The sequence below is a fragment of the Homarus americanus genome, unplaced genomic scaffold (assembly GCF_018991925.1).
Source record: "Homarus americanus isolate GMGI-L3 unplaced genomic scaffold, GMGI_Hamer_2.0 scaffold32871, whole genome shotgun sequence".
NCBI lineage: Eukaryota > Metazoa > Arthropoda > Malacostraca > Decapoda > Nephropidae > Homarus > Homarus americanus.
The window spans coordinates 3,524,610-3,551,507 of record NW_024748870.1 but is presented as its reverse complement, the minus strand read 5'-3'; the positions used below and the strand labels follow the sequence as shown (position 1 = coordinate 3,551,507).

The 26,898-nt window shown below is 35.3% G+C and overlaps 1 protein-coding gene across 1 annotated transcript in view; it reads left to right on the top strand.

Annotated features, from left to right (window-relative positions):
• The window catches only part of LOC121853164 (basement membrane-specific heparan sulfate proteoglycan core protein-like), a 476,204-nt gene that overhangs the window by 287,861 nt on the left and 161,445 nt on the right, over window positions 1-26,898 (top strand). The window contains exons 45-55 of the mRNA XM_042347127.1: window positions 2,117-2,218; window positions 3,753-3,806; window positions 7,158-7,166; window positions 9,497-9,630; window positions 9,870-9,963; window positions 15,244-15,381; window positions 18,340-18,471; window positions 20,691-20,961; window positions 21,990-22,242; window positions 25,019-25,156; window positions 25,336-25,512. Of these exons, the coding sequence (XP_042203061.1) occupies window positions 2,117-2,218; window positions 3,753-3,806; window positions 7,158-7,166; window positions 9,497-9,630; window positions 9,870-9,963; window positions 15,244-15,381; window positions 18,340-18,471; window positions 20,691-20,961; window positions 21,990-22,242; window positions 25,019-25,156; window positions 25,336-25,512 (1,502 nt within the window). The remainder of the gene's footprint in view (window positions 1-2,116; window positions 2,219-3,752; window positions 3,807-7,157; window positions 7,167-9,496; window positions 9,631-9,869; window positions 9,964-15,243; window positions 15,382-18,339; window positions 18,472-20,690; window positions 20,962-21,989; window positions 22,243-25,018; window positions 25,157-25,335; window positions 25,513-26,898) is intronic.

Below are 26,898 nucleotides of genomic sequence, written 5' to 3'. Positions count from 1 at the left end.
GGTTAACACACTTTACCAAAATAAATATACTGTTGGTACCCCAATTGAATCCAACATGTTCTAAACAGGATGATTCTGCTCTCTCTCTCATCTGTTATATTTAACCATTGTTCAGAAGCTTTCTCCCATATGTATAAAGTTTACTCCAATTTTCTCTCTTTTTAACTAACAATAAATTTCTCTATGACAGTAAATTACCATTAAACTTTGCTTACAGTAAAGAATGACCATTGCCATCATGACCTGCCTGATGAAAATTGCTGTTTTTATGTGTACTCGTATGTAGATGCTAACAAAAACTTTTTGCATGCTATATTCATATTTATTCTAAGTCTTTCCTTTTGGGGAGACTTTATTTATTTATTTATTTTTTTTTTTATGAATCTTTCTTCTTTTCCATCTTTGTCCTTTCTGGCAGTTGAAGAGAATGTCCTTAGAATTTGGTGTGTATGTACAGTCCCCATAATTTCCATGTTTACTGGGGCTGGCCATGTTCTATGAACTGTGGCAGTGCCTCCCCTCCTTCCCCACACCCCCCTTATGTCACATCACCTTGCTATATCACAGTCTACCAGACACCTGATAGGAGCTAATAACGCTTTCATTAGTGCACTCTTTATGAACACTAAACATGCAAGAAATGTTTAGTCAGTGGTATTTGGGGTTCTGTTAAATTTTAATCCTTTGTCCGGCTAGTACAGAAGCTAGTTTTATTATACAATATAAAAAAGAAAAAGGCGCTATCACATTTTACAAAACTTGGCCAGCCCCTATAAATGCAGTTGTGAATGGCACTTTCCCTATATTTTTTCCTAAAAGTTAAAGTAAAATGCCTTTACTAGGCTCCTGCCATTTTCGTTCACATGAACATTAGAAGGCAGCACCATAGTCCGAATGTTTCATAAAACTTAATCTTATAATTGAATGATTAATAACCACCCCCAATTGTAAGACATAGGGTGGGTTTTGACCATATTACTTACCAAAAAAAAAAAAAAGATTGACCTCAATTCTATGCTGAACCATGAAGTTTAACCATGACTTTTACCCTTCACTGTTAATATTCATATTGTCCTATCTATAAATAGTGAAAGATCAACATTTTTAAAAAATAAGCTTTCACTGTCAAGAGAATTTGTTTATAGACGAGTAAGCACACTACGTACAGTACAGTATCAATATTTTTCATCGTAGGATGGTTATAATCTGGGCTATGACCATCAGTTTTGGTTCATAATACTGCTAAAAAGTTAAATTATAATTGAAGATCAACATTTTATGAGAAATAAATACTAGGTACATCCATACATTCCAGTTTCCCAGGGTATGTGAAACCATGAGAGAAAAATACACAATGAAATCAATTCACAGTTCATACACATTAATACATATGAAGACCCTGAAGGACTAAGAAAAACTTCATATGCATATTTGCATATGAAGACCCCAATAGTGTTGAGTCCCTGTGCTTTTTATTAGTTTAAAAAGAATTACATTCTCCCTTTTTGGTGTAACTTTATTTCAAGGATATTTATCTTGGGAGAACAGTACAAAGGTAATGGATAACCTAATTTTGAAGATAGGAAGAAAATGTGAAGACCAAGGAGTTTGAAGGATGTGGAAAAGGCTGTACTTGAAGTGAGGGGGGTGTGCATCCAGGAACAAGTGAAGTATTTAAATGACTTGAGACCATGGCTCCAAGTGATATTTGGACATGGATATTCTCCTCTTAGATGATGGTGTGTTGTGTGGAGTGACAGGAATAGGCCTTAGCCAGATAGATGTTTCAAGCAGAAAGTACCATAGCAGAACACACATATTTACTCAATAAAAATTATACAATGACAGAAAATGAAAGGAAAGTCAATGGTTACATGATTGCTCAATTCCAGCCACTTTTCATTATACTGTAGCTGGAAAATATATGAAAGTGAAAAGATAAATTTATAGATTTTAAGAGTGAATGTAAGAATAATATTGTACATACAGGAATTCATTTGCTTATTCTGTAGATGAAGAATGGATGCTTAAGAAGGGGAAGGGACTGGATGCAGTAAGTGTTTTACAGGTCATCTTTTCATTATTATCATCTCTGTGCTTTGATTATATATTTCAGATTCATTTTGGTGTTCAGATGGAGTACGTATTGATAGTTCACTCGTTTGTAATGGCAACAAAGATTGCAGTGATGGCAGTGATGAGGCTGAATGTAATTACGGTAAGTTAGTGAATACTTTCACAGTGAGGGAAACTTAAGTTCGGGAAAATAGAAAGGCTGATGCATCAAAATAAAAATAAATTTTCTTCTGAAAATTTATTTTGGCCAAATTAAATTCGGAAGAGAAATGAAAGTACTGCACTACAAGTAAATTATAAAAAGCAAATTTAGCACTGGTAGTATCCATTTTTTTATTTTCACATTAGTACTGTACACAATGATTTTGGTTCATTATAGGAATTTGAATTTTGTCTGAAGTCTACAAAATTCATTATTAAAGGTTGCAGCCTTAAGCACATTGATAATTCTTTATGGTCTTTAAAGTACAAAACATAATGCTCAGTGAAGGATGCACAAGATAAACTTAATTACTGTATTTGCATATTTTAAGATTGAAAATACACAGTACAAATAATTACTAACCAAATAAAGGACTGTGGATGCCATGTGAGATGCTGCTGCAGAGAAGAGTTGAGGAGGTTTGAGGGAGGGGTAGTAGGGGTGTATTTCTTCCTTTGTGATTCATCAATATCCTTAGGTAGGGTTACCATTGGAGTAGTTCTTCTCAAATACAGCTCCCTGTAACAATTGAATGCATCTTCAATCAATCTCTTTACTTTGAAGCCGTGGTTATTTTTGGTAATATTACAGTGGTTGGTTTGTTTTTTTGTGAATTTGAATTGATTTTTGCACTCCACCCTCCACCACTTAGCGTGAACTCTTAACACACGAAGAAAGTTTATTTCCTTTTATGTTTTTTACTTTATGATAAGTTTTTTTATCACATTCTGTAAATAAATTTGTGTATATGTAACTGAGTAATAAAAAAATAGTTACATATGTCTATCTTAAATTACGAGTTCAACAATAACACCTCACAGCCTGGTAAGGTTAGCTTACCGTGAGCGTGTCCCAGGTAGCTAGTATTTGTTCACTATAAATACACAGTAAATTTAAAGTTCCACCACTGTAAAACTGTCTGCACTATCGGGGGCTCTGGACCAGTGATTGCCAGATATTTGGTGGTCAACCAGTTGTAATATTGCTGGGGCTGTCTGAAACAGGCTTTAATAATGCATTCATAAGAACATTGAACAAAGTGGGACTAAGTAGTCCATCTTGGGGGTGCCAAGTTGCATATCATTGACTTCACTTTTGTAACCATGAAACAGTACAGCATCCCTTCTGTTGGCGAGGTAACCACTTATCCAATGTAATAGCCGATCTTCCATATTCATTTTGGTTAGCTCATACAATATAAGTTGCCTAATGGTGGTCACTCACTTCAACCCTTGGCAATAAAATGAAATGTCATATCTGTCCTGTACTTCAAACCTTCATTTATGGCACAACAGACATGTCACTTTAGTGGTTGTCCTCACTTTATTAGATAGCACTATAAAGCCAACTGTGTTGACCCAAGTAATGGAGCAAATATTGTGACTTTGTTATGCTAAAGGCAAAATTTAATTTTACACATATTGTTTGTGTGCATCCTGTACTGTATTGTAATAGATCCTTTATTATTTTTCAGGAACAGACTATCTCAGCTTGAAAACCTACCCCGATAACCAGAACATCCAGCAGAGTAAGTCTCCGTACTTTGGTACTGATCCCTACACCCTGTCTTCTCCAATCCCCATTCCGTCCTCAGAGGTTCCCATATTAATATCTGTGTCTCCCTACCGTTTTCCACTAACAGCTCTTTTGGCAGTAGTACTGGCTTTCCTTCTGCCCACTCACTAATAGCTAGGGGCTAGAAGACAGTTCTTAATTAATTTCTGACAATCTTGCTACACTGTACTCAAAGTAAAATCTTACCAAAGAAGATATAGGTTAACTTGTTTTCTCAGTATCTTGTTGACAGATACATTTCTTCAACATTACCATTAAGCCAAAGAAAACTGAAACTCTAAAAATGTTATATTTAGTGTTTTTTAATTGAGATGATATGTAAATACAATACCACAGTAATCATTTCTATGAATTATCCCGTTAATCAAATTCCTTCTAATATATTTATTCAAATTCTTTTCAAGTGACTAGTCTGAAATTAAAGTATTTGTATTAAAACATTTATCACTCTAAAATCATAGGAAACATTATTTTGTCATCATTTAGGATCCATCTGAATTCATGTCATATTGTTACAAACAAGATCTTTCTAATCTATCTCTCCTGTTTAATATGGTAACCAAAATTGTCCAGAATAAATTTATTCCCTAATTGTTGTACTGTACTCTTTACTTGTGCCTAAACTCAGGAATGATGTGTGTGTTAGAGCTTTTGTCATATCATATTTAACACTTCAAAGGCAGATCAAAGATTTCAGTTAGGAGGCACGATTGTTTAAAATTTCATGAGCCGAAGGCTCTAGGTATTGAATAAGGCTCAGGGTCTGGGGAAAATTTAAGAACCCTGTTAGCCAGAGGGTATAAGGAAGTTTGAGAGTGCAAAAGAGACAATAACAAATCTTGAGATATACAACAAATAAAATTTAAGCAAGAAAATGGGGGTGAGGAAGAGGTGTGCCCTACATATCCCCATCAAATTCACCTCTGCTATTGATGCTTAACTTGGTGTTTGTAGTAGATGATGATTACATGTTAGAGGCCAGCAGTGTAAGATACAACATATTAAGCTTGTTTGGAAAGTTTTTTTTTTCCAGAATAGATAAGATTTGATGAATTTACCAGAATGCACAACTATTTCAGGATAGTTTGACCATACATGTACAGTATTGAGAAAGTAATTTCTCTGTGTATAACTTTTTATTCTTCTTAAGCAGCCTACTACTCGAGACCCCAAGCTTACTAAAAATACCCTTGCCAGTTTATAATAATAATGTCACATTTCATCTTATATTTTACCCTGAATCATAAATAGTAGTTTAGAGAATTTGTAGCTCTTTACAGTATGAAAAGCTTTGGATCAATAGAAAGGCTTCAAATAAATATTTTTTTAAGATTTATGGTGGTAGTTCAAGGTACTTTTAAAGTCATAATCGAAAATTCCTTTTCACCCCATAGTAAAAGGGAAATACAGTAGACGATCATTTTACCATGCTTGAGGGGAGGTTCACTTGCATGGTTTAGCCACAAGCACAGTTGGGGTCCCCCGAGGCCCCCAGGAGGGGCCACATCTCTATAATTGTATCCTTGCTTGTTTAGTGGTTAACTATAATACCTATCAAGCATATACAGGTACCTCAATAAATGTCTGTCTGTCAAGGGTGTGGAGTGATGGTGTTAAAGTCTTGGCTGGCTAAGCTCATGAGCTCTGTGGCTGGGTTGCATGTGCCCAATTACCCTGCATACAAATATTTATGGCACTTGGTATTTTGGTATTTATAATAAATACAGGCATATATTTTTTCACGCTTGTATGTTTTAAAATACCCAAATTCAGCAGCTGCATCAAATGCCATAAATATTTATGTATAAGTAAAGAAAATTTTGCCAATCACCGTCCATGTGGCTGGCAGGCCGCCCGCTGCAGAGTTACCACATTTTTTTATTTAACTTACAGTCTATCTATTTACCAAATAACTCAATAAAATAGTGTGATTAAAAATTTAAAACTTAATAGATGATAAAAATTATATTTGTGCGGCTAATATTAATTTGCCAAGCCATCCTATATAAAGCAATCTATTACCATACATTAAAGTGTGTGCGGTTGGGTACTGAACAGCTGACTCAATCTCCATGTAGTCGTGTGTGTGACAGTGGCGCATGGAAAAGAGGTGGTCAAACTCACAAACTCTTGGCCGAATCTAGGAATTACTGTATGGATGCATATTGAATTAAATTATCATCCATCTTTCACATTGGTTCAGCATGTTTAGTTTAGGGGTGTTAGTGGTACAGCAGTAATGCGCGTAGCTCTCACCAATATGTTAAGGGTTCGATCCTCGACCTGGACACAGGTGAGAAGGGTGTTATCCAATGTGAACCTATCAAACATCACAGGTTTCCCAATTCCAAAAAGTCGATGAATATTACGTATAGGAATATATTCTGACATAGATTAAGGTGAATGAATTACTGTATAGGAGTGTAATATGAAATATATTAAGATACTGTACAAAACCACGTTTTGGGTGCATAGCCCGGGAGAGGAAGTGGCGGGTGGAATTTGGATAAAAGAAAATGAACTAGATTAAATAAAGTTTATGACATTGGATTTATCATAAAAGTGAAGATGTTCTGCATACAGTGGCTAAGCATGATTGAGGGAGGTTGTTGGGTGTTAATGGGTCAGTATTGCAGGAACCAAATTTTACCAGGGAGTGCTGGTACCATTTAGTGGCAAAACTCAAGATCCTACTGAATGTAATCCTACACTGCCAGATGAACTTGAGTATCTTATATCTGCATACGACATTAGACAGGGGGAGACAGTGTGCGGTCATTACCATCGCTTCCATCCCTTGCCCGCCAATTCCTGCATGCATGGCGGTGGGAAAATTTAAAATGAATTACAGTATAGTCCAAATGCGGTTAAAGTGTGTTTGATGTGGTTAAATAGTAGTATCGGTTTCAATTAAAGCACGGTAGAGCCCTGGCTCGGATAAGCAATCGCCTGTAAAATGATCGACTACTGTGCATCTAAGAACATTGCTTTGATCTTTTAGTTACCTGTCCAGCACTAACATCCATCTCAGTGACCTAGATAGCCTCACACATACAGCATTTCTGAGTGTTTAAGTAGTTTTAAGGTTATTGTGAAAATATGATGTTTAGGGCATGAATGTTACAGAAAAATTGTCAAATTATATGATTGTGTTATATTTCATGTTCTAGTCGTGTTAGAGCGTATGTACCAGCTTGTTAATAAATTTCTTAAATTGAGCTTGTGTATCATGAAGTGAGAACCTTAAACATCATATTTCTCAAGAGTGAATTGATGAGTCTGTTCTATTTAATGCTTTCAATAGTTCCTGAAGGTAAGACAATAAAAGATAAATTTCTGTGTTTAGCATGCAAGTTATAGTTCTTTCATGCCTTGTATATACAGTACACTTGATAATACACTACTGTCTATGTTTTATATTTTTGCTTTTGTCAGATTTTTAAATTGTGTTATTTTTGTTTTAATTTTGGGCATATACTTACTTTAGTGAGAAAACTGTAAAGGAAATTAATTTTAAATTGTATAAATAAATGAGTTACATACATAAATATTTAGTATATGTTATTTATATAAATGTTTGGGTTATTCCTAAAAGTTAGGAAGAAATTATTTGTCAGTGAAGCTCTTGTATTAACTGTAATGTTTTTTTTTGCATTAACCATTTCTTATTGCTGCCAGTCATTCATTCATCTGTGCTCATAACACCATTAACATTACCATTATCCTCTGTTAAATATATTTATGGAGTGGTGGTGTATTAGCCCCTGTCTAACAGACATTAATACTTATATACAATAAATGTGGACTACATGCTTAATGTTTATCTAATTATTAGTTTGTTAGACAGGGGCTAATACAGTAGCATTTTAAAGGTGTCATCCATTGTCCACTTCTCTAATAAGCCTTCTCTGAGCTATATTTGCCACATGTTTTTAAAGCCTAGCAATTTTGTATTTATTTTTTATAGTTCTTACTTGAATCTAGCATTATCTAACTTTTGCACTCCATCATTCTTACTCTCTCTGAGGCACTACATGATAATTTCATTTCTCTCACCACCATTCTTGTTTAATAGATGATTTGTCAAATATGCACTAGTCTTCCTGGGTTCCAACCTCACCTAACCAAAGGATTAGGAGCCTATTTATAAAGGACTTAATAGTACTAATAGTCTCTAATCCTTTTGGTTAAGGAAAGTGAGGCTTTTTGACTTGTAACAATCTAATACTATCATACTTCTCATAACAGATGAGATACATCCTTGAGACCGGTTCGCGAAGCAAAATATCCTTTAAAAGAGGCCATTATAACATGGTGCTTATGGAGATGGGTTCTTGCTACAAATGAAATTTGTCAAAATGATAAATAAATGCTTTTAAATGCTACTATTTTCTTGCAGAATGACTAAATAATGATTAATTGTGCCAAAATAGGTCTTAAACGTTAGAAAAAAGTTGGTTACTTAGAAATACGTACACGTAATTTGCCGCCGTCGTCTTCATACGAAAGTAAACATTAAATGACAAACAAACAGCTCCAGCACAACAATAATAAAACAACAAAATTGCCTGTCGCAAGGTGACAGTACTTAACTTTTTCATTCAGATGAAGACTTTGTTAACAGTGGAGGAAGCCAAGCCAAGCGACCAATCAATATCAACTTGACGCTCTCCTACCTGAACCCTTTTTATCACTTTCATTTTCACATCCATTGTAATGACTTGCCTAGTCACCTTCGCTGGTTTACCAACACACTCACTTGCAGGCCATTTCCCAGACATAATGGGCATAAAATGTTCACAAAGCACATGTCGATAGCAAAAATATGATGCGATTACTGTATACACTTTGAAACAATCGGTGAATGGCTTAAATGATGCAAACAATAAAGATGACGGCGGACTTTTTTGTTGGTTCTGTTTCACTAATGTTGGATTTTTTCTCAAATGGATCTATTATACAGTATTTATTAAATTTAAATATTGTTCATGACCGTTAAACAAAAATTCGTTAACCAAGACTTGGTTAAAAGAGGTATGATAGTACAGGCTTTTTTATTTTTGTTATTCATACTTTTAAGGAGTACAGTAGCTTGTTTTAGTTTTCTTTGAGATGATTATTTTTAAGCTTTTTTTGTTTAATTTGTCAACATGTTATTTTTCTTATCTTCATTATTCACAATTTCTGGAGATTCAGATTTTCTCTTGTTTTGGAAAATGCAAATCTAGGTTTAAAAAAAGATACAGACTGTACTGTAATATGATGATTTTTATGTGTGTAATGGAAATGAATCAACAAAATGCAATACTTTTGTTTACTCGTGTGTGTGTGTGTGTGTGTGTGTGTGTGTGTGTGCGTGCTTGTGTGTGAGAGACTTTGAGTAGAATTATGTGTGTAATATTTTTAGTTTTTGGCTTTAAATATGATTTTTATAAAAAATAAAATAATTATATATATATATCATAAACATAAAAGACTTGAAGACATACCAATAACTTTTCAAACTTGTGATTCTGTTGTCTTTAAGGTACTTTGAGAATTACATATGGAAGTATGTTAGTAGTAGATGATATCTAAAAGAAAATTTTAAAATTCACTCCAATTATCACCTGAATATTAATGTAAGTGTAATGAATGTGGCAGGCCGTGAAGTGGTGTTCCAGTGTCGTGATGAAGGTACAATAAGAGCACCTGTGCGCTGGGTAAGAGAGGGGAACCGTCCATGGCCTCCTGGAACTACTGACAATCGTGGTCGCCTCACTATGCCCAATATACAGGTAATTATTAAATTAAGAGGAATGACATTATTTTTATAATTGGATGAAGTGATAGGGATAAACTAAAGATTTATTTTGAGTGCTTGTTGTAGAATGGGAAATTCATAGTAGAACATGTCTGCTAATCCAACTGGAATCCTGGTAAATTAATAGCCATGAATAAGAGCACCTGTGTTATTCTTGATGCTAGTTATCGTGCCCCGAAAGAAAAATCATTATAATGTATCTTCATGTTGCAGGTAGAGCATACTGGCACATACTACTGTGAGGCCCAAGATGTACCACCTTCAACACCAGGGATAAGGAAATCTGTCTTCCTACAGGTTACCCCATGTAAGAATTTGTGTTGATTTTGTTCCAATTAGATTGAGTGTGTATGTTGTGCATAACATGTTATATAATATAAATAATATTTATTATTAAGTGTAGATATATGTTGTAATGAATAATCTCTGCTAAACTGGAGATTCTTGTGTTAGTATTTAATGATTATTCATCACAAATGTTTCTTGTTTATTAGTCAAGCATGACATTAGTGATTCCTTACTGTAAATCAAACATTAATTACCACTCTCTCCCTAACCATGCTGCACGGAATGTAGTAACTTTCCATGACCTAACCCAGCTTGAACAAGCCTTACCAGTGTTAGACTTTCCACCTAGTCGAACACTCTTCCATCATCGCCTTGTTCCTCCTCCTTCTGTGTATGACTCCTTGCAATATCCACAACTGCACCCTTCCCAAGTCACACCTGTTCATTCCTCAAAGAAATTCTTGAGGAATATACCAGAATCATCTCCTTCCCTTCCTTCTTTCCTTAAGTCTTGGTCACATACGCTACTTGTCAGTGAATCTCTGACATCACCCAAGGCATCCAAATCCAGAAAATTCCCAAACAGCAACCAAATACCAAGTTTTATGGAGTCTGATAAAAATATTGGCCTCTTTACATTTGTTTCTCAATATACAAAAGCTTCAGGTAGCTATGAGTTTCAGAACTATGTATTTGTAATTATTTAATTCCTTAAGACTAAAGTATTGCAAAATATATAATTTGCATTTTTTTGGCAGTTAAACTTACAAATGAAATTGCTAATTATCCTTTGTAATGATTTGGTTCATTATAGTTTTTGGCACATGAATTAGGAAGTGTAAGAAATTTATTTTACTGTCAGTACTCCAAATTATTGAATTACTGTATAGCCTATGGATCATTCCGAGTGACATTTCAGATTATGCCCCTCCCCTTGTAGAACATCCTCTGAAGCTACTTGTAATTTTTTCCCCAAAATCAAAATATCTTTGCAAAATCTACCACAAGAAAAAGATTGAATTATCCTGAAAAATTAAACTGTGAATATTGAATTAGCAATGGTTTAGTGTACTCAGTTTATAGTGTTAGATGTTTAGTTATTTAGAAATGTTGCAAAGACTGAACACAGTCCATTTCATGGCTAATAAAACAGAAGTTATTAGTGTTTATATCACATAAATAAATGGTTCCTGACTAGTATTATGAGAACTGTTAAGATGGTACATGCTGCTAGGTTTAAGAGCATTGTTTTAATATGCTACACTAAGACTTTAGATGACAGATAGTACACAAAGTTGTAGAAGAATAGGTTTATGGCAGAAATATCCATTCATGTTATATAATTAAGCTATAAATTTAAACTTATACAGAAAAATATGTTAGAAGTAGTTATAGCATTGACATTATAGTTAATGCATAATTACAGCCCTTCAAAAAAGTTTTCAAATGATTAATGAACACAGTTTATGAAACTTATTTACTGATGTGATTTCTATGACTGTTTTCTTTCTTTTATATTAGTTATCCTCATGCAAATTATAACTTCTTATATCATTTTATGTTTCTTGCTTCACCTGATGGCCCAATTGTGGTGAGTAAAAACATATAATTAAAGACCCAATGTTTATTTAGTATAGGATGTTCTCCAAAATTGGGATTAAATGAGTTATGAATAGAAAGATGTTCGTTTGGCTGTTTGGGCATTCCAAATATGAAAAAAAAGATTTAATGTACAGTAATTTTTTTATTAAGTTGTGTACTGTAGCCAGCAAACCAGTGTGACTGAAAAAGTGCTTCTTTATCTAAAGCACTGATATAGACAGAATACATCTATGATTCAAGTGTATTTCAATATCATTTATGAATATTGCCCATACTTAAAACTTTCCAAACCAAAAATAATATTTCACAATGATAGTTCATTCCCATTCAACTGCAGGCGTACCTCGCTAAATATCAGAAATGCACTCTTGAAAAGCGTGATGTTAAGTGAGACTATATATAACGGACATAATTTTACCATACACTTAATGATATAAAGAGGGAGACTTTTCTTGTTAAAACTTTCTTGCTAAATACCTAAAATATATTGTTATAAGTTAAAATGAATACAGTACTGTATATAATTATAAAATATATGTCAATAAGATAACACTTACACAAGGTGGTTGAGGAGACAACATATAGAGGCTGGTTGGGGTAGGAAATGGTGGAATTATTGAGACGAAATGGTAGGATTGCCTGCCTCTTCATCTGATGATGGACATTTAAATTTTGGTCCAGAGACTACGAGACACAATTTTTCTCCTGTTTTTACAGTTCCTTGTAACAGTTAAAAGTGTCACACTTTGAAAATTTTAATTAGTTTTGTCACTTTCTCACATATAGTTCTCACCAGTGTGGCGCCTATATTAGGCCAAGTACTCTAACTATGTCAACAAGGTATTCACCAGTCTTTAAGTACAGTACCTGAAAACATGTAATTTAACCTCTAGATTAATACATTTCCTTGGGTTTTTTCTTACCCTAAGCACAAATACCACTTGCTGGGCAATTTCTACTCACTTTATATGGTCTTGATATGGTTTTACTGTACCCACTTTAAATAAATACCCCAAGTAAATATAGTGGTGATGGGGAAACATAAAGGGATTTGGTTGTCATTTAGCATTCTAAGGCTACCTTAGGTAGTCCAATGCAGGTGCATTTGTATGTCGTAAGAAAATTTTGATAATTTTTTCTTTATTATTTTTCTCAAATTCGTCAACAACGTATTAGTGAAATGATATGTAGCAAGGCAACATATAGCGAGGTATACCTATATCATAATTGATATGGATCAGACCTTCTGTTACTGACCCATATTTTAACTAAGGCTTATGATTGTCTTTATATTATTAGATGATAACTTAGATGAATGCTTAGCTCAATATTTATTACCATTCAAACATGATTCTTGGCAAATCTTCAACTTTTTGCTTAATGATACTGATAGTGATGACATAGTGATAAGGTACAGGTAGTCTATTGTGATTATCCACATTTTAAATTTTTAGAAGTCTCCGCTTCCAGCCATTTTCACATGAGTAGTTTAGTTCGAACACACCCAGATTAGTTTCTTATTTTCCTGAGGGACTGAGACAGTTTGTTGTGGTAATTGATATATAAGTCAATCATTTATGGGAATCTTAAGTATTGTCAAAGGAGTTTAGAGTTGTTAGCAGCCATAGTTTATGATTACGATACTACCTCTTTACCTACAAGAGCTATTGAGACATATCTCATATCTTGTGTCAACCATTAAATTTTTTTTGCGCTCTTGAAATCCCATGGTATTACTGAGGAGTGATAAAACTGTCAATGTTTGAAATTGTTATTCATGATGCTAGCTTTCTATATATCCATATCTGATATGACATAGCTAGTATTGGTACTAGGGAGGCATGATTGCTAATTGGTGAAGCTGTAAATTTTGGTCAAGGAATTTTACTTTCAGTATTTTTACCAGAGTTATGCCTTCTTTTCTACTTGAGAATAATGTGACAAACCACAGATTTGGAACTATATCATCTTTCTCCTGAGCATTCATTATGGGCCTCTTGAATGGTTTATAACTTTTCCTCCTACTTGAGACCTTGGAAACTCCCTCAGCCTACAAAAAGGTCTCAAAAATATCCTATAACATCACATTATGTATCATTACCGTTCACAGTAAGAGTGCATTTCTCACTGGTATTCATAGTGGTGACAGGTGTCTACATTTGACATGATTATAGATACTGATCACTTGTAACTTTTTAACAATTCTCACACATACTCATACAAATTTGTTTGTATTGTAAGTGCTAATAATGACTTAAGATGTATCATCATAGCTCACAATGACCTCAAGTATCTCACAAATTCTCGTAATAGGACTGATGGTCCCATAGTTGTTTCTGAAGACAGGTAGATGCCCTTCATATATTATGATAATAGCCATTGCTTCACACGTGCTTTTAATATTACCATGCTGTATATCTCACTTATACTCATAATGATCCCAGGTGGCTCACAGGTGCTTATTTTATCTTCAGGTGTTACTCATGCTTATAACAGATATATCACAAGTGTTCATAGTGATACAAGTGATGTCCAAGTATTCTTAATGATCTCATGTGTCCTGCATGTGCTCATAATGATAACAAGTGCCTCACATTGTATTTTCAATTTTGGCACTTGTCTCATAAGTGATCATAGTGGTCCTTGCTTCTCAGTAGTGTTCTTATCATGCAGTATGTTTTACTGGAGCTCACACTGATCCTAGGTGACTCGCACATACTCAAAATAATGACCAGATATCTCACAGGTATTCACATTACCTCCAGGTATCACAGGTGATCATAGTGACCCCAAGTGATTGTAGTGATGCTAAATGATTGTCAAGTGCTCATACTGATTATAACTGACTCACAGATCTTTATAATGACTCAGGTGACTCACAAGTAATCATAATGGTCAAGTGACTTAAATCTTTATGATGACCCAGGTAACTCAGAGGTACTCATAATGATTCCAGCTTGATCAAAGCTACTCATTATGATACCAGATGATTCACACATGAGTGTTGTCCCATAGGGCAACAAGCTTTTTCTATTTGCAAATTTGCTTGGCTCTTAACCCATTGATGGCCAATTAATTTAACATAAGTCAAAGATTTTCCACTTTCTTTTTGTTGGCTAAAACAGCCCCAAAGAACCCTCAAAGTCACTTGGTAACAGTGAAAAGCACACCTATAAGCTCCTTGCCTAGTTTAAAAGTCCTAGGATGTCAGATGTTGTCATGCACGCAGTGTGGCTCGGGTGCCAGCAAGTCTGTTTCCGCATCCTTATGTTACTGTATTTACTTATCACACACACACTCGTCTATTTATAGCCTAGTCATATAAAATGAATTATTCTTCAGATCTGGACCCATAGGAGCCCTTAGCAAATCTTACGGACTCTTAGCTTAACATGACATAAACTACATCGGTGACCAATTTCCGTATGGCAAAGGATGACATAAATTACGTCAGTGACCATGAAGAGGTTAAGTCTCTGTCATACTGGTCTCAAACCTGTACAGGGACCATGTAGAAAATTTCTGGAAAATGTTACAGAAGTCAGCTTTATCCCTCTTTAGCCATAAAATTCAATTTCACAATTCAATCCATTAGATGTATATTGTATTTATGATATTGGTTTGATGTAAGATATGTTAAGGGATAACTGAATCTCCCTTTTATCTATGATTATTATATCTTTTGTGATCCCAACAGATGTGGTGGTGACCCCATCCCCTACACCAGCCTGTGGAATAAAGGAGGCAACATGTATGAATGGTCAGTGTGTCGATAAAGACAAGGTGTGTGATGGCGTCTTTGACTGCAGTGATGCTTCAGATGAAATGCGTTGCAGTAAGTTTCACACAAGAAGTTTTTAGAATGCAGTACAGTAATCCCGCAGTATTCATGGTTTCTGGATATGCAAATTTCTCTATCACAAATTAGTTTATGTTTATTAACCATTTGGAACCCTCAGCCCCTATTTTTCATGATTTTTCAAGGGGTTGAAATCAATGTATCGTTAAAGCAAAATTCATTTATTGTAACAGAACATTGAGGGCAAAACAATAACATCCCAAAAACCACTCTTAGATTTACAGCACTTAAAAATCAGAGAATGTTCAAAATTCATATATGCTTTAATTTACTGTATATTGGATTAAACCCCTACAACCCGGGCTAGGGGGCCGCTGGGCGTAATACCCCACGCGTGGTAAATCGAGAAGAATCAACTTTTCTGAAAATAATTTTTAACCTTTTTAAATGATAAAACAATAAAAAAGAAGTAAGAAAAAATATATATTGACCCTGTAGAAACTTTCCTGTGGCCACAGTGGCGAGGGAGTAAGGGGACAGTTATTTTGACGGCTAGCACTCGTGACCACTACGCACTAAGCGTCAATTTTCTGCTTGCCTTTGTGTCTGGGAGGGCCAGTAATACATACAGTATATTTACTAATCATAATACTTACTTCTCATAAATAATTTATAAAAAATGCTTCGCAACACACACACACACACACAGTAGGTCGCCAGGCTGTCTGGCTGTTTTTTTGTTTGGTAAAGCAAGTAATGTATAAAATAATTATCGGAATAATAATTCCACAAATAAATACATTTATAACATAATTATAACAATATTTTCCAGTAATATTACTCTACAATACAACTACACTACTTTTAGCAATATTACTTTGATATAACATGATAAAATGAACAAACAATGAAAATAAAACTAATAAAAGTAGGTACTTGCATTCAGGAAGCTTCCCTGTGGCCGAGCGTGTGGCTGACAGGCAAATAGTCATACTGGAACCTGATAACCCATGCTGGACATTCAAACAGTGGTGGGAAAAGGCGTGTGTTCTGGAACGTCACCCGGGGCATAATGTTTAAGACACATTATCACTATCCATCAAACCTCTGTGCCATGCTTATTAAGATGAATTTTATATTTTGACATTAACAAATTATTAAATACAGCATGCCCTGACAATTCGCGGATTTTTAATTCACGGACCTCGATTATTCGCACATGGCACCCTGGATGTACCCAAGAATGTCTAAGGGTAGTTTCAAAGTTCCTATCATTTTTGCAGCCAGGACAGGGTACCATTCGTTCTAATGACAGTGATTTATTTTACCTGTATTATATATACTGTATGTGTATGTAGTCACACACACACAAAATACATAAAAATAAATAATAATGGGAAAGTCCTCTCACAAATAATCAAATAAATGTATTAAAACTGTGAGTCTACCATGAAGTCAGTTTCGAGCTTTGTTATTAATAACAAAGCACAGAGTGGACTTGAGGGTAAACTCACACATTTTTAATACATTGTGAGAGGATTCTCCCATTATTATTTATTTGTATGAGCTTTGTGTGTGTGTGTGTGTGTCTACACACACGCACACACATATACAGGTAAAACAAAGAATTGTCCGAAGGGCAAACACATAAAGGAAATGTACATTTCTTTGTACAGAACTAAAAATGTACACCCCCCCTCTCTTTGATAAGCAAATGTTATTCGCGGCCATTTTGAGAACCTATCCCCAGCAAATTTGAAGAACATGCTGTATTAACCTTTATCCTGTGGCCCAGGAAAAATTGGTTATTTTGTATATGCTCAATAAAACCAGGCTTTATCAGATCTTAGAAAAATAGTTAATTTGTTTTTGCAATTGTAGACAAACAAGCAGAGGAACAGATTATAAAGAAAAAGTCTTTAATTACCTTATAACTCATCTGATGGATGTTTTTCTCCATCCGCAATTCTATTATAATTGTACAGTAACACGCAAAAATGGCCTGGAACCCTGCTGTTGCCATTTTCTAATCAAATTTTAGGCAAGCTTGCTGAATATTAGAATATGGAAAAAAAGTCATTACACGTACAGCCAACTCCCTCTAATCTAGACTAATTGGGGATGGGGGGACTGTTCTGTTTGGCTGAAATTCCAGGTTGGGTGGAGGTCTGTATTGCAGGGTGGAAAATTCCAGAGGGTGGGGGAATTCCAACTCAAGCTACCTAAGAGCACCGAACTTGCTATAATTAATAGCCTAGACTTAACACCCTTGGGGTTTTTATAAGCCATATGAATAGTTTTTTATCTGCTTAGGTTTTTAACATTGTGGGAAAAGAATCCTTGGTCTCACTTATGCTCTCAGTGGCCATTTGATTGGTCCCTGTCACCCAATCTTCATTGCTTTGTTATGATTCCTTCACCTGAAAGAAAAAAAAAGATATTATTATTTTTTCTATGGTTTGTGACCTACTGTATAAGGCACTCTAATGTGTTGTGATGTTTTCTTTGGAGATGAGTTCCCAGAATTTTTCACAAGGATCAGCTGTTCCCAACTAATCTTTTTAAGCTTTTTCCAGTACCGTACTGTCCTATTTCTTAACAGTACATCTACAGGGCCTAAACCATTATATTTCAGAGTTTGGAAAACTTTGCCTTAAGGTCTTACGATGTGCTGTATTGTTTTGGGATTATATGGTTCCCTGGTGAGAGCTTTTGGGATTCATTGTATATTTTGTATTCCACGTAGGTTCATCTTTTCCAGACAGAAATTGGACAACCCTTTTATTTGTTCATTTAAGATTTGAGGCACATGTCTTAGAATTACATCTTCAAATCAAGCCATATGCTATATTGTTATAAGATGATTTTTTCCCTTTTGTGACAGTGTTGAGAACTAAGTATTTCTTCAATTTATTGTGATGTATAAAGATTTTAATTAAGTGTCTTTCTTGTTGCAATGAGAATGTTTTATCTTAAAGTTTTCTGTTTCTTCAGATCCTTTGGGTTGTGAACCAAATGAATTCCAATGTGACAACAAACGATGTGTTCTGAAGACATGGTTATGTGATTCAGATGATGATTGTGGGGATGGTTCTGATGAGAGGGACTGTAATACAACTTCATCTGGTGAGTAAAAGACAATCTCCATGTAGATGAGTGATGACATTTCTTCTTCTATTTGTGTTATACAGTACTTAAAAATTTATTGTCAAACTACAAGTTTTATTAATTATTATTCCTACAATTAAAACTTGAAACTATATACAGCTACTTTGTGCTTTACGTGCATTTGATTTACTCATTTTTGGAAAACGCGATTGTTTAATTAATACCAAAGCCTAATTTATGCGCACCTAATTATTTAAATATTGTGCTCAAATTATTTGAAATTTGCCACATATTCACCTGGCAGCAGAGTTGCATGTGATGCCTGGTGAGGTGCTTGTACATATTACTATAGTGACATTCATATCAACATTAGCGATTTTAATATTATTAATAATACAGATCCACACTTCTTTCTCCGCAATTCCCAAATCCGAAAAACTCTGAAAACCTAAAGTTTTTTCATGGCGCATCACTTGTGTGCACGACATACCCAGAGTGACGCCGAAAACATACCCAGCTCCGCCGAAGCTTGACCCACGCAGGTGTGAAGCGTCAGTTGTGCCTCGGCAGCATATAACTTACATTGCTGGAATCCTTGCAAGACAGCGAATAATTTTAATATATACATCATATATTTTGCACAAGAGATATACGTATATTTTAGTCCTATAGTGTAGTACATTTATGTACACGTTTTTCAACTCGTATTTTTGGGTAAATATACGTAACTTTCTTCATTTATTTTTACTCGTTTACATGTACACATATTGTGAAAAAAGTAAACGAAATTATTGTCCTAAGGGCAAACCTATACTGTACTCAAATGTACCAAAGAATTACTCAAATTTTTATGTCTGGTGCAAACTATATCATGTTTATATTCAAATTAATCACTAACTTACAAGGATTCCAGCAATGTAAATTATATTCTGCCAAGGCAATTCATTGACATTTTATAAACTAAAAACTTAAACTCCCTCTATATGACTGATAAGAACGTCTGGTTCAGTAATCTCCCCGTCGGCTGGTCACTACCTCACGTCAGCCCTCCCACCCCTCCCACCCTCCTCCCTGCCCTCAACCACTGACTCCCCCATACTCGCTCCTCCGCCTCTGTAGCCTCCCTCCTCAACCCTCCCCTATGCCACCTTGGGCAAGCAGAAGTCGCCAGTCATCAACGTAAGTGTTATTTAAGATGTATTTCCTATTGTTTTCCTTTATTAACTGTTTTTCTTTATTAATGAGGAAGGTAAAAGAATGTTTATTGTGGCAGTTATATTATTTTTCCCCTAACCTGTACCATTTACATGTATTCTTATGGGAAAAATATGTTTAATTTACGCTTTTTTTAATTATGCGGTGATTTTCAAGAACGTAACCCCCAGTAAAATGAGAGGTGGGTGTATATAACTGCTGAACCCTCATGAATTTGATATTGGCAGGGCTGTTGGGCTTTTGAAATATCCTGAAATATTGAATTATCCTAACATAATGAAATTACTTCACAAAAGAAAAACACTACCCAAAACACACGGATAAAGATCAGCTTTTTTAAAATAAGTATAATGTTTTTTCTTCAATATACAGAGGCTAAACAATACAGAGGAAAAATCTCACCCTAGAATTTTATTGAATGTCTTTTCATGAGCATCACTAGCAGCTTATTAATTCAGCTTTCCAGTGATGGGTGGATTACTGGAATACTCTGTCCTTCCCATATGCCAAAAAGGGTGTGTGGTGGATATTACTGAGAGAATCATAGCAAAAACTTAATGCATATTAGGAGAAAATCATGGGCAGAGTATGTTTAGAAAAGGATAAGATGTATGGATCAAGCATTGTACAGTACTGTATATATACAAAGCCATACCATTTATCCGATATGCTTAGGAGTTCAATTGAGTGTGTATATATACAGTATATATATTTTAGGCATAGGATCAGAAATTCGATTCACCTCAGGTTTCAAACTTGGCAGTTAAATGGTCTGGTTCCTGTAGTAAACAACCAAAATGAGGCTTCATGTAATGATTGATCCTAGCTTTGGTCAGTGAGGAGTTTCTATTCTATTAGTTTACCTTGTTCAAAAAGAAAGTGTAGTAGTCTGCAATTAGAATATGCCAGAGCTGCATGGTAGGTGATATTTTAGTGGAGATACTTTGCATTTTATTCATTAATTCATTTTAGCTATAGAATGGAATTTCATGCTTCAATCCTTCATTTTTGGATTTTTACAGATTCACATTGCAGGTACAACGAATTTGCTTGTCATGATAGGAACCAATGTGTACTTAAGTCTTTCAATTGTGATGGAGAAGTTGATTGTCAAGATGGGACTGATGAATTGGGATGTGGTAAGCCCACAATTCTTCGGCCTCCTCCTCGCAACAAGATGGTGCAAGTTTATGAAACATTCACATTAACCTGTTTGGCAATTGGCACTCCCGTTCCTATTGTTGTATGGCGCCTTAACTGGGGACATGTTCCGGACAGATGTGAAATGACTAGGTGAGTACTGTTGATTTAATTTATTTATAATGTCAACATAAATAAGTCTTATGGAAATTAACATTATTGTTTCTTCCATTATTACAACTGAATTCTTGAAGTAACTAGGCTGATATTAGTATTCCAGAGTCTTTCTAGACAGGTGTTAAGGTATAAATGATAAATTAATCCCCAAATCCCATATTTTAATCAAGCCTGAATAGAAAACTTGGATCCTACTCACCTCCCTGGGGTCTTCTGTGAAGATTGGTGGGTAGTGAAGAGGTTCTGTATCCTGCTCTATAACTAGGTTTGAACAATGAAGAACAGATTGTGCATTCACTGTGTAATATTCATGGCTCATGAGCTCCCAATCTTTAGTAAATAAGCCTATCTTCATACCTGTTTTTGAGGAATGGGATTTGCAGGGAGATGGATTATTTGTATATTGTCCCACCAACTGTGAATTAGGGCTTCACTTGGTTCTTAACCTCCCAGCCCTCAGCAGGCATCCTGGAAAATCTTCAAAATTGTTACAAAGAATCCTGGATTGGTGGTCTATACCTGTTTTATCATTGTCTGTACTATCTATAATTCATTGATAAATTTATTAATAACGGTAACAAAAATAATGTATTTGTAGCACTGGCAACTCTATCCCTGCTATGCCAGTCATGACTTGACAGTGAGAGTAAACATTATTAAAGATGCTTCAATTGAATGCTTCCTAGTGCAATACATGGGATGTAGAATGTGCACACACACACACACACACTAATGAAGACTTAATCTCTGCAGCTTGTGTTTTTCGTTATCACGCACTCGGCGCGGTCCCAATTAGGCATGATAACCAAGGGATGACTGTGTGTGTGTATATATATATATATATATATATATATATATATATATATATATATATATATATATATATATATATATATATATATATATATATATATATATATATATATATATATATATATACACACACACACACACCGTATATATATTATTATATTTTATTTTGTTTTGTTTTTTGCTTTTTTTAGTGACAATGGCGAAGGCACACTAGTATGCCCAAGAGCTCAAGCTACAGACCAGGGTGCTTACTCATGTGAAGCTCTCAATAGCATGGGATCAGTATTTGCTCAGCCAGACTGCATTGTACAAGTAAAGGGTGGTTCACCTGTGTGCCAGCCACCACAGTTCAATGCAGCAGCTGTCACTTCACAGGACTGTCTCACCTGCTTCTGCTTTGGAGCCACTGACCAATGTCACTCTGCTGATAGGTTCATCACCCAGGTAAATATATTCAGTTTCATATTTAGTATAAGCTGTGTAGCAATCACCCAATTAATGACAGCAACACACATGTATACATAGGGTTGAATATCTTATGTTTTAATTGTTGATGGACTAGTGTAATTGTAAAGAACATCAAAAACTTAAAAATTCACTCAAGAAGAAATGATCAGATTACAACTCAAGTACTCTGAGGGGTCTGATCTAATAAAATTGTTCTCAGTGGCATAAAAGTAGATGACCCATAACCTCTGTTGAGTACGACTGAATGTGTGCTTACCGGGTATATGTAAGGCAACCAGTGTGATCTTGTTCAGTGTATTCTGAATCCCCACTGTTCCTAGTATTATTGTCGACACTGCCATTATATATATATGAGGTAATGAGGGAAATCATTTAAGTTATCTCTTAAAGAATAATATTATAAAAGCTTGTAGGGTAAATTTTTAGAAGTTGCCAAAACCTACTGTACATCGGGAGAAAGAGAAAAGGGCTAAAAGTAATTTATTATCTAGTGTTTTCATTGGAAATTAATATTTTCAGGTATTTTAACAGATACAATTACCAACAATATTACTTGGTCAAAGTGGGAAGGGCTTTGAAGTAGAGGGAAAATGTGGGGTAAAATACAAAAAAAAAAAATACCAAATAAACTTTTGAAAGCATGACATAAGGTTTCCTAACCTTTCAAAATCCTAAAACTATAAAAAGTTTATCTTATTCATATTTTCAGTGTTTAGTAGAGGTGGTGGTGTTGTTTTTGGTGCCTAGATGAGGAGGGATCCAAAAACTTGAAAGTGATTCTTAACATTTTTGCAAGTTATGAATTTAATTGAAACTGTCTATTTAGCCAGAAAAACACAGATACAGAGTGGATGATAATAACACTATTAACATAGGTGAGCCAGTTGAGAACCTGGGCTCTCTTTTAGACACCTGATATATACTACCATATACATTTATCTCAAGGAAGTATTATGTAACATTTAGTAACATCTGGAATAGTACAATAGCATGGTGGTAATAAGAACATCTCATAATATTACCACGGTTATCACTTCAATATTTATATATTTTTATTTATTTATTTTTTTTATTTTTTTTTATTTACATGTATATTATAAATATATACTGTACATAAATTACAGTGGAATTGAAAAACATAAGTATAATGGGGGAGCAGTACAACATGGGTTGTACAGTATTAAGGTTGAACAAGAGGACAGAGCTGTCAGGATTATATCTAGTTGGCAAGTTTATTGCAATGGAAATTTCTTATCTATTTACATGATAATTTCCGATAAAACGGTTTTGATGGTACAATAAAAGCAGGTACCAGGTACTGTAAATATAGTTGGTGTTACAAGGTTTGTTTGGTGGTCTTTTTAAGTACTGTATTGTATCCCACATTTTCCCTCTACTTCAAAGCCCTGCTCATTTTGAGCAACTAATATTTTGGGTAATTTCATCGGTTAAAACACTCGAAAAAATGACAAATATAAATTTCCGATGAAAATGTTACAAAATTAATTATTTTGATTTTTTCTCTTTCTCCTTATATAAGACTCAGTATAGAAGTCGGTGTTGGCAACTTCAAAATACGGTGGTCCTTCGGTTAACGAGCACAATCCGTTCTAGAAGGTTGCTCGTTAACCGAAAAACTCGTTAACCGAAACCATTGTTTCAATGGGTTTTGGGTAATTGGTTCCTGCTCACCGAAAATAGCCTAAATTCAACAACAAAGGTAGTTAAGTACACTTACTTTGAGGTGTGAATGTAGAAGGCTCCTTGATGATGATGATGATGATGATGATGATGGGAATTAGAATGGGGGTGGAGGAGAAGGGAGAAGAGAAGGCATTGGGGTGGAAGAGAAGTCACCCCATGGCGCCATTTCACCCATAAAATTTTAGTTCTCTCGGTGTAATTAAAGATTATTTTTTTAAATCAACACTGCACTGCATTATATGTTGTCAATATGTAAAATAAATTTCAAAATGACCAATAATTTGCTTGTAAACACAGAAAAAAAGCATTTAGTTGAAGAGAGTCTCAAGCAAGATGTTACCTCCACTGAAAAGACACAATGATTGACACCTGTATGCTGTGTTGGCAGGCTGGATGGCGTGCCACAAACTAGTGACCTTACCTTCAACTATGTTCAATAACTGTTAAAATGACTAAAAAATTTAATATTAAACTTTTAAAATTATTGAATAGTATAAACTTCTTGATATTTACTAAAAGGGTAAGGAATTTAAGCCCTAGAACCGATTACTGTATTGGTGGACTAATACTACAGCTGGTGGACCGCCAAATGCAAGCGAAATCATGTTCAGGTTGGCTCATATGAAACTCGTTAATCGAGGTATTGCTCGTTAACCGAAGTTAAGAATCTTATGGAGGGTAACTCGTTAACCGAGGCGCTCGTTAACCGAGGGACCCGAGTGACCACTGTATTAACAACTTGGAGTTCTAAAGATGGCTTGTGATTTAGTGTGGTTGCTTAAGCCACATGACAATGCCACCATTTGACATGTTTGGAGATAGCAGATGGATGCTACCTAACTAGCTACCATCCCAATGTACCTGGATCTCTCAAATTAAAAAATAAAAAAAAAGAGTGTACCCTAGATGTGGTTTTCTTCACTGAAACCAGAAAGGTCGATTAGCCACACCACCCTTTGAACATGGTCACAATCACACAAACCCCCAAAATGATGTAGTTATTTATTATTTTTTACTTCTCCTTCTAAGAAATGTCTTTGTTTTGCAGCTTCCTCCTCCTTCAAGTGATTCTTTTTCACTGGATAGTGTTAATCTGGATGCGCTCAACGGAAACTATGTAATCCGTACTGATGTGTATTCAATTCCACCACGGTATGTGAAACCTCAGTCAGCTAATGCAGTTCAAGTAAGTCAAGGCAATTTTTATTTTTACCTTCATTTCCATTATGGTACTTGTGTTTTTGATGATTATAAATTGTTATATAGTACTGTACTATAGGTATGGTGTTTTCAAAAGCATACTTTGAATCTTGGTTATTTGAAATAGAATGATATGGTCAAATACATTATGAACTTTTATTTCAGCTATCTGTGGATCGCACCAAATTAAACGTTCCCACTGACCTTCTAGTATTCTTCTCTCTACCTGACAGTCACAAAGGGCAGCAACTGTCTGCTTTTGGTGGTTATCTCCGTTACAAAATTCAATATTTTATCACACGTTCTGGGAAGACCATCAGTGGACCAGATGTGATTATGATGGTAAGTGTGTACTAAATATTGTAATTAACTACTGTCAGCCATCATCATTTGTGCTTTCTGGATTCATGAGTTTCATTTATTTGTAAATAAATGATGTTTACCAACTCCCAATTTACATAAGCATCCACAGAAATGCACTTTTTTGTTCATACATATGCCAGGTGTGTATATGAATACAGCATGCCCTTCAAATTCTCGTTGGCTAGGTTTTCAAAATGGTCACAAAACACAAAATCTGCGAATAACATTTGCTGACCGGGGGGGCGTACATTTTACTTATGTACAAAGAAATGTATATTCCCTTTATGTGTGTGCCCTTAGGCCTAATATTTATTTTACCTGTATTGTATATACAGTATAGTCTTGATTTACGTGGTCAGTTGAACCCATGGAGGTCCTCATAAAACGAGAAACGCGTAAACGAAATAACAGAACATATGGGATTAATTGAAATAGAGACTGGGCCGACTCCCAAACTCCACTTTTTCTGACACAATACGTACCTTGTAGTAAAAATTATATCATAATTTTATGATGGTATTGACACACACATAATATCTAAATAAAAAACTACACTACTGTACAAATATAAAAGTGTTTAACACTTATATTAGTAGAAGAGATGGGTCGGCACACGGGGATGGCGGCTGGTTCCGAGGCAGAGGGCAGATTAGTGGCCCTCTGGTGAATCACTATCACTATTCACAGAGGTTTGCAGGGCCTCCCTAACAAACCCCTCAAAGTCCATATCCTCACTGTCACTATCAGTGATTTGGGCTGGCTGTGGTTGTGGTGGGTTGCGGACGAAGAAGTCCGTAATACTATGTTGACGACTAGCATTGATGTTGTCGTCATACACCTGGACATACGGCTCCATAAATTTCGACAGAAGGTCATTAGACACTTCATACCGATGCTTGACCGTGTCTTTGTCAAGGATGAGCTTGATTTTCTCCGCCAACTCAATGACTTCCTTCACAAAACCATGGCTTGGTCCAGGTAGTTCAAGGTTTCTCGGGGGTAGTGGGGGTCCAGTGGAAGCCATTGTGAGGGGAATAGCGGGCACAAGAGAGAACAGTATACGCGGAGACTGAGAACAATGAGACTGGCCTGGCTAGGTCAGCGACTTCTTCCCTCTGGTGGCAGGGCACGTCATGTTACATTAGACCAATCACATCTAGCAGTGGAGGGAGGTAAGGATGCGTGGCCCAATTACACTCGATACGTCATATGACGTCAGCGATAATGTAAGAGCGACCTAATGCGCACTCTCCAGGCTTCTCTCAGAAATAAAACATTAAAGACATATTTAATGTTCTTACACTAAAGACACTGAGGATATACTCCAGCACCTAAGACACATTAGAAAATTACCAGTGACGAATA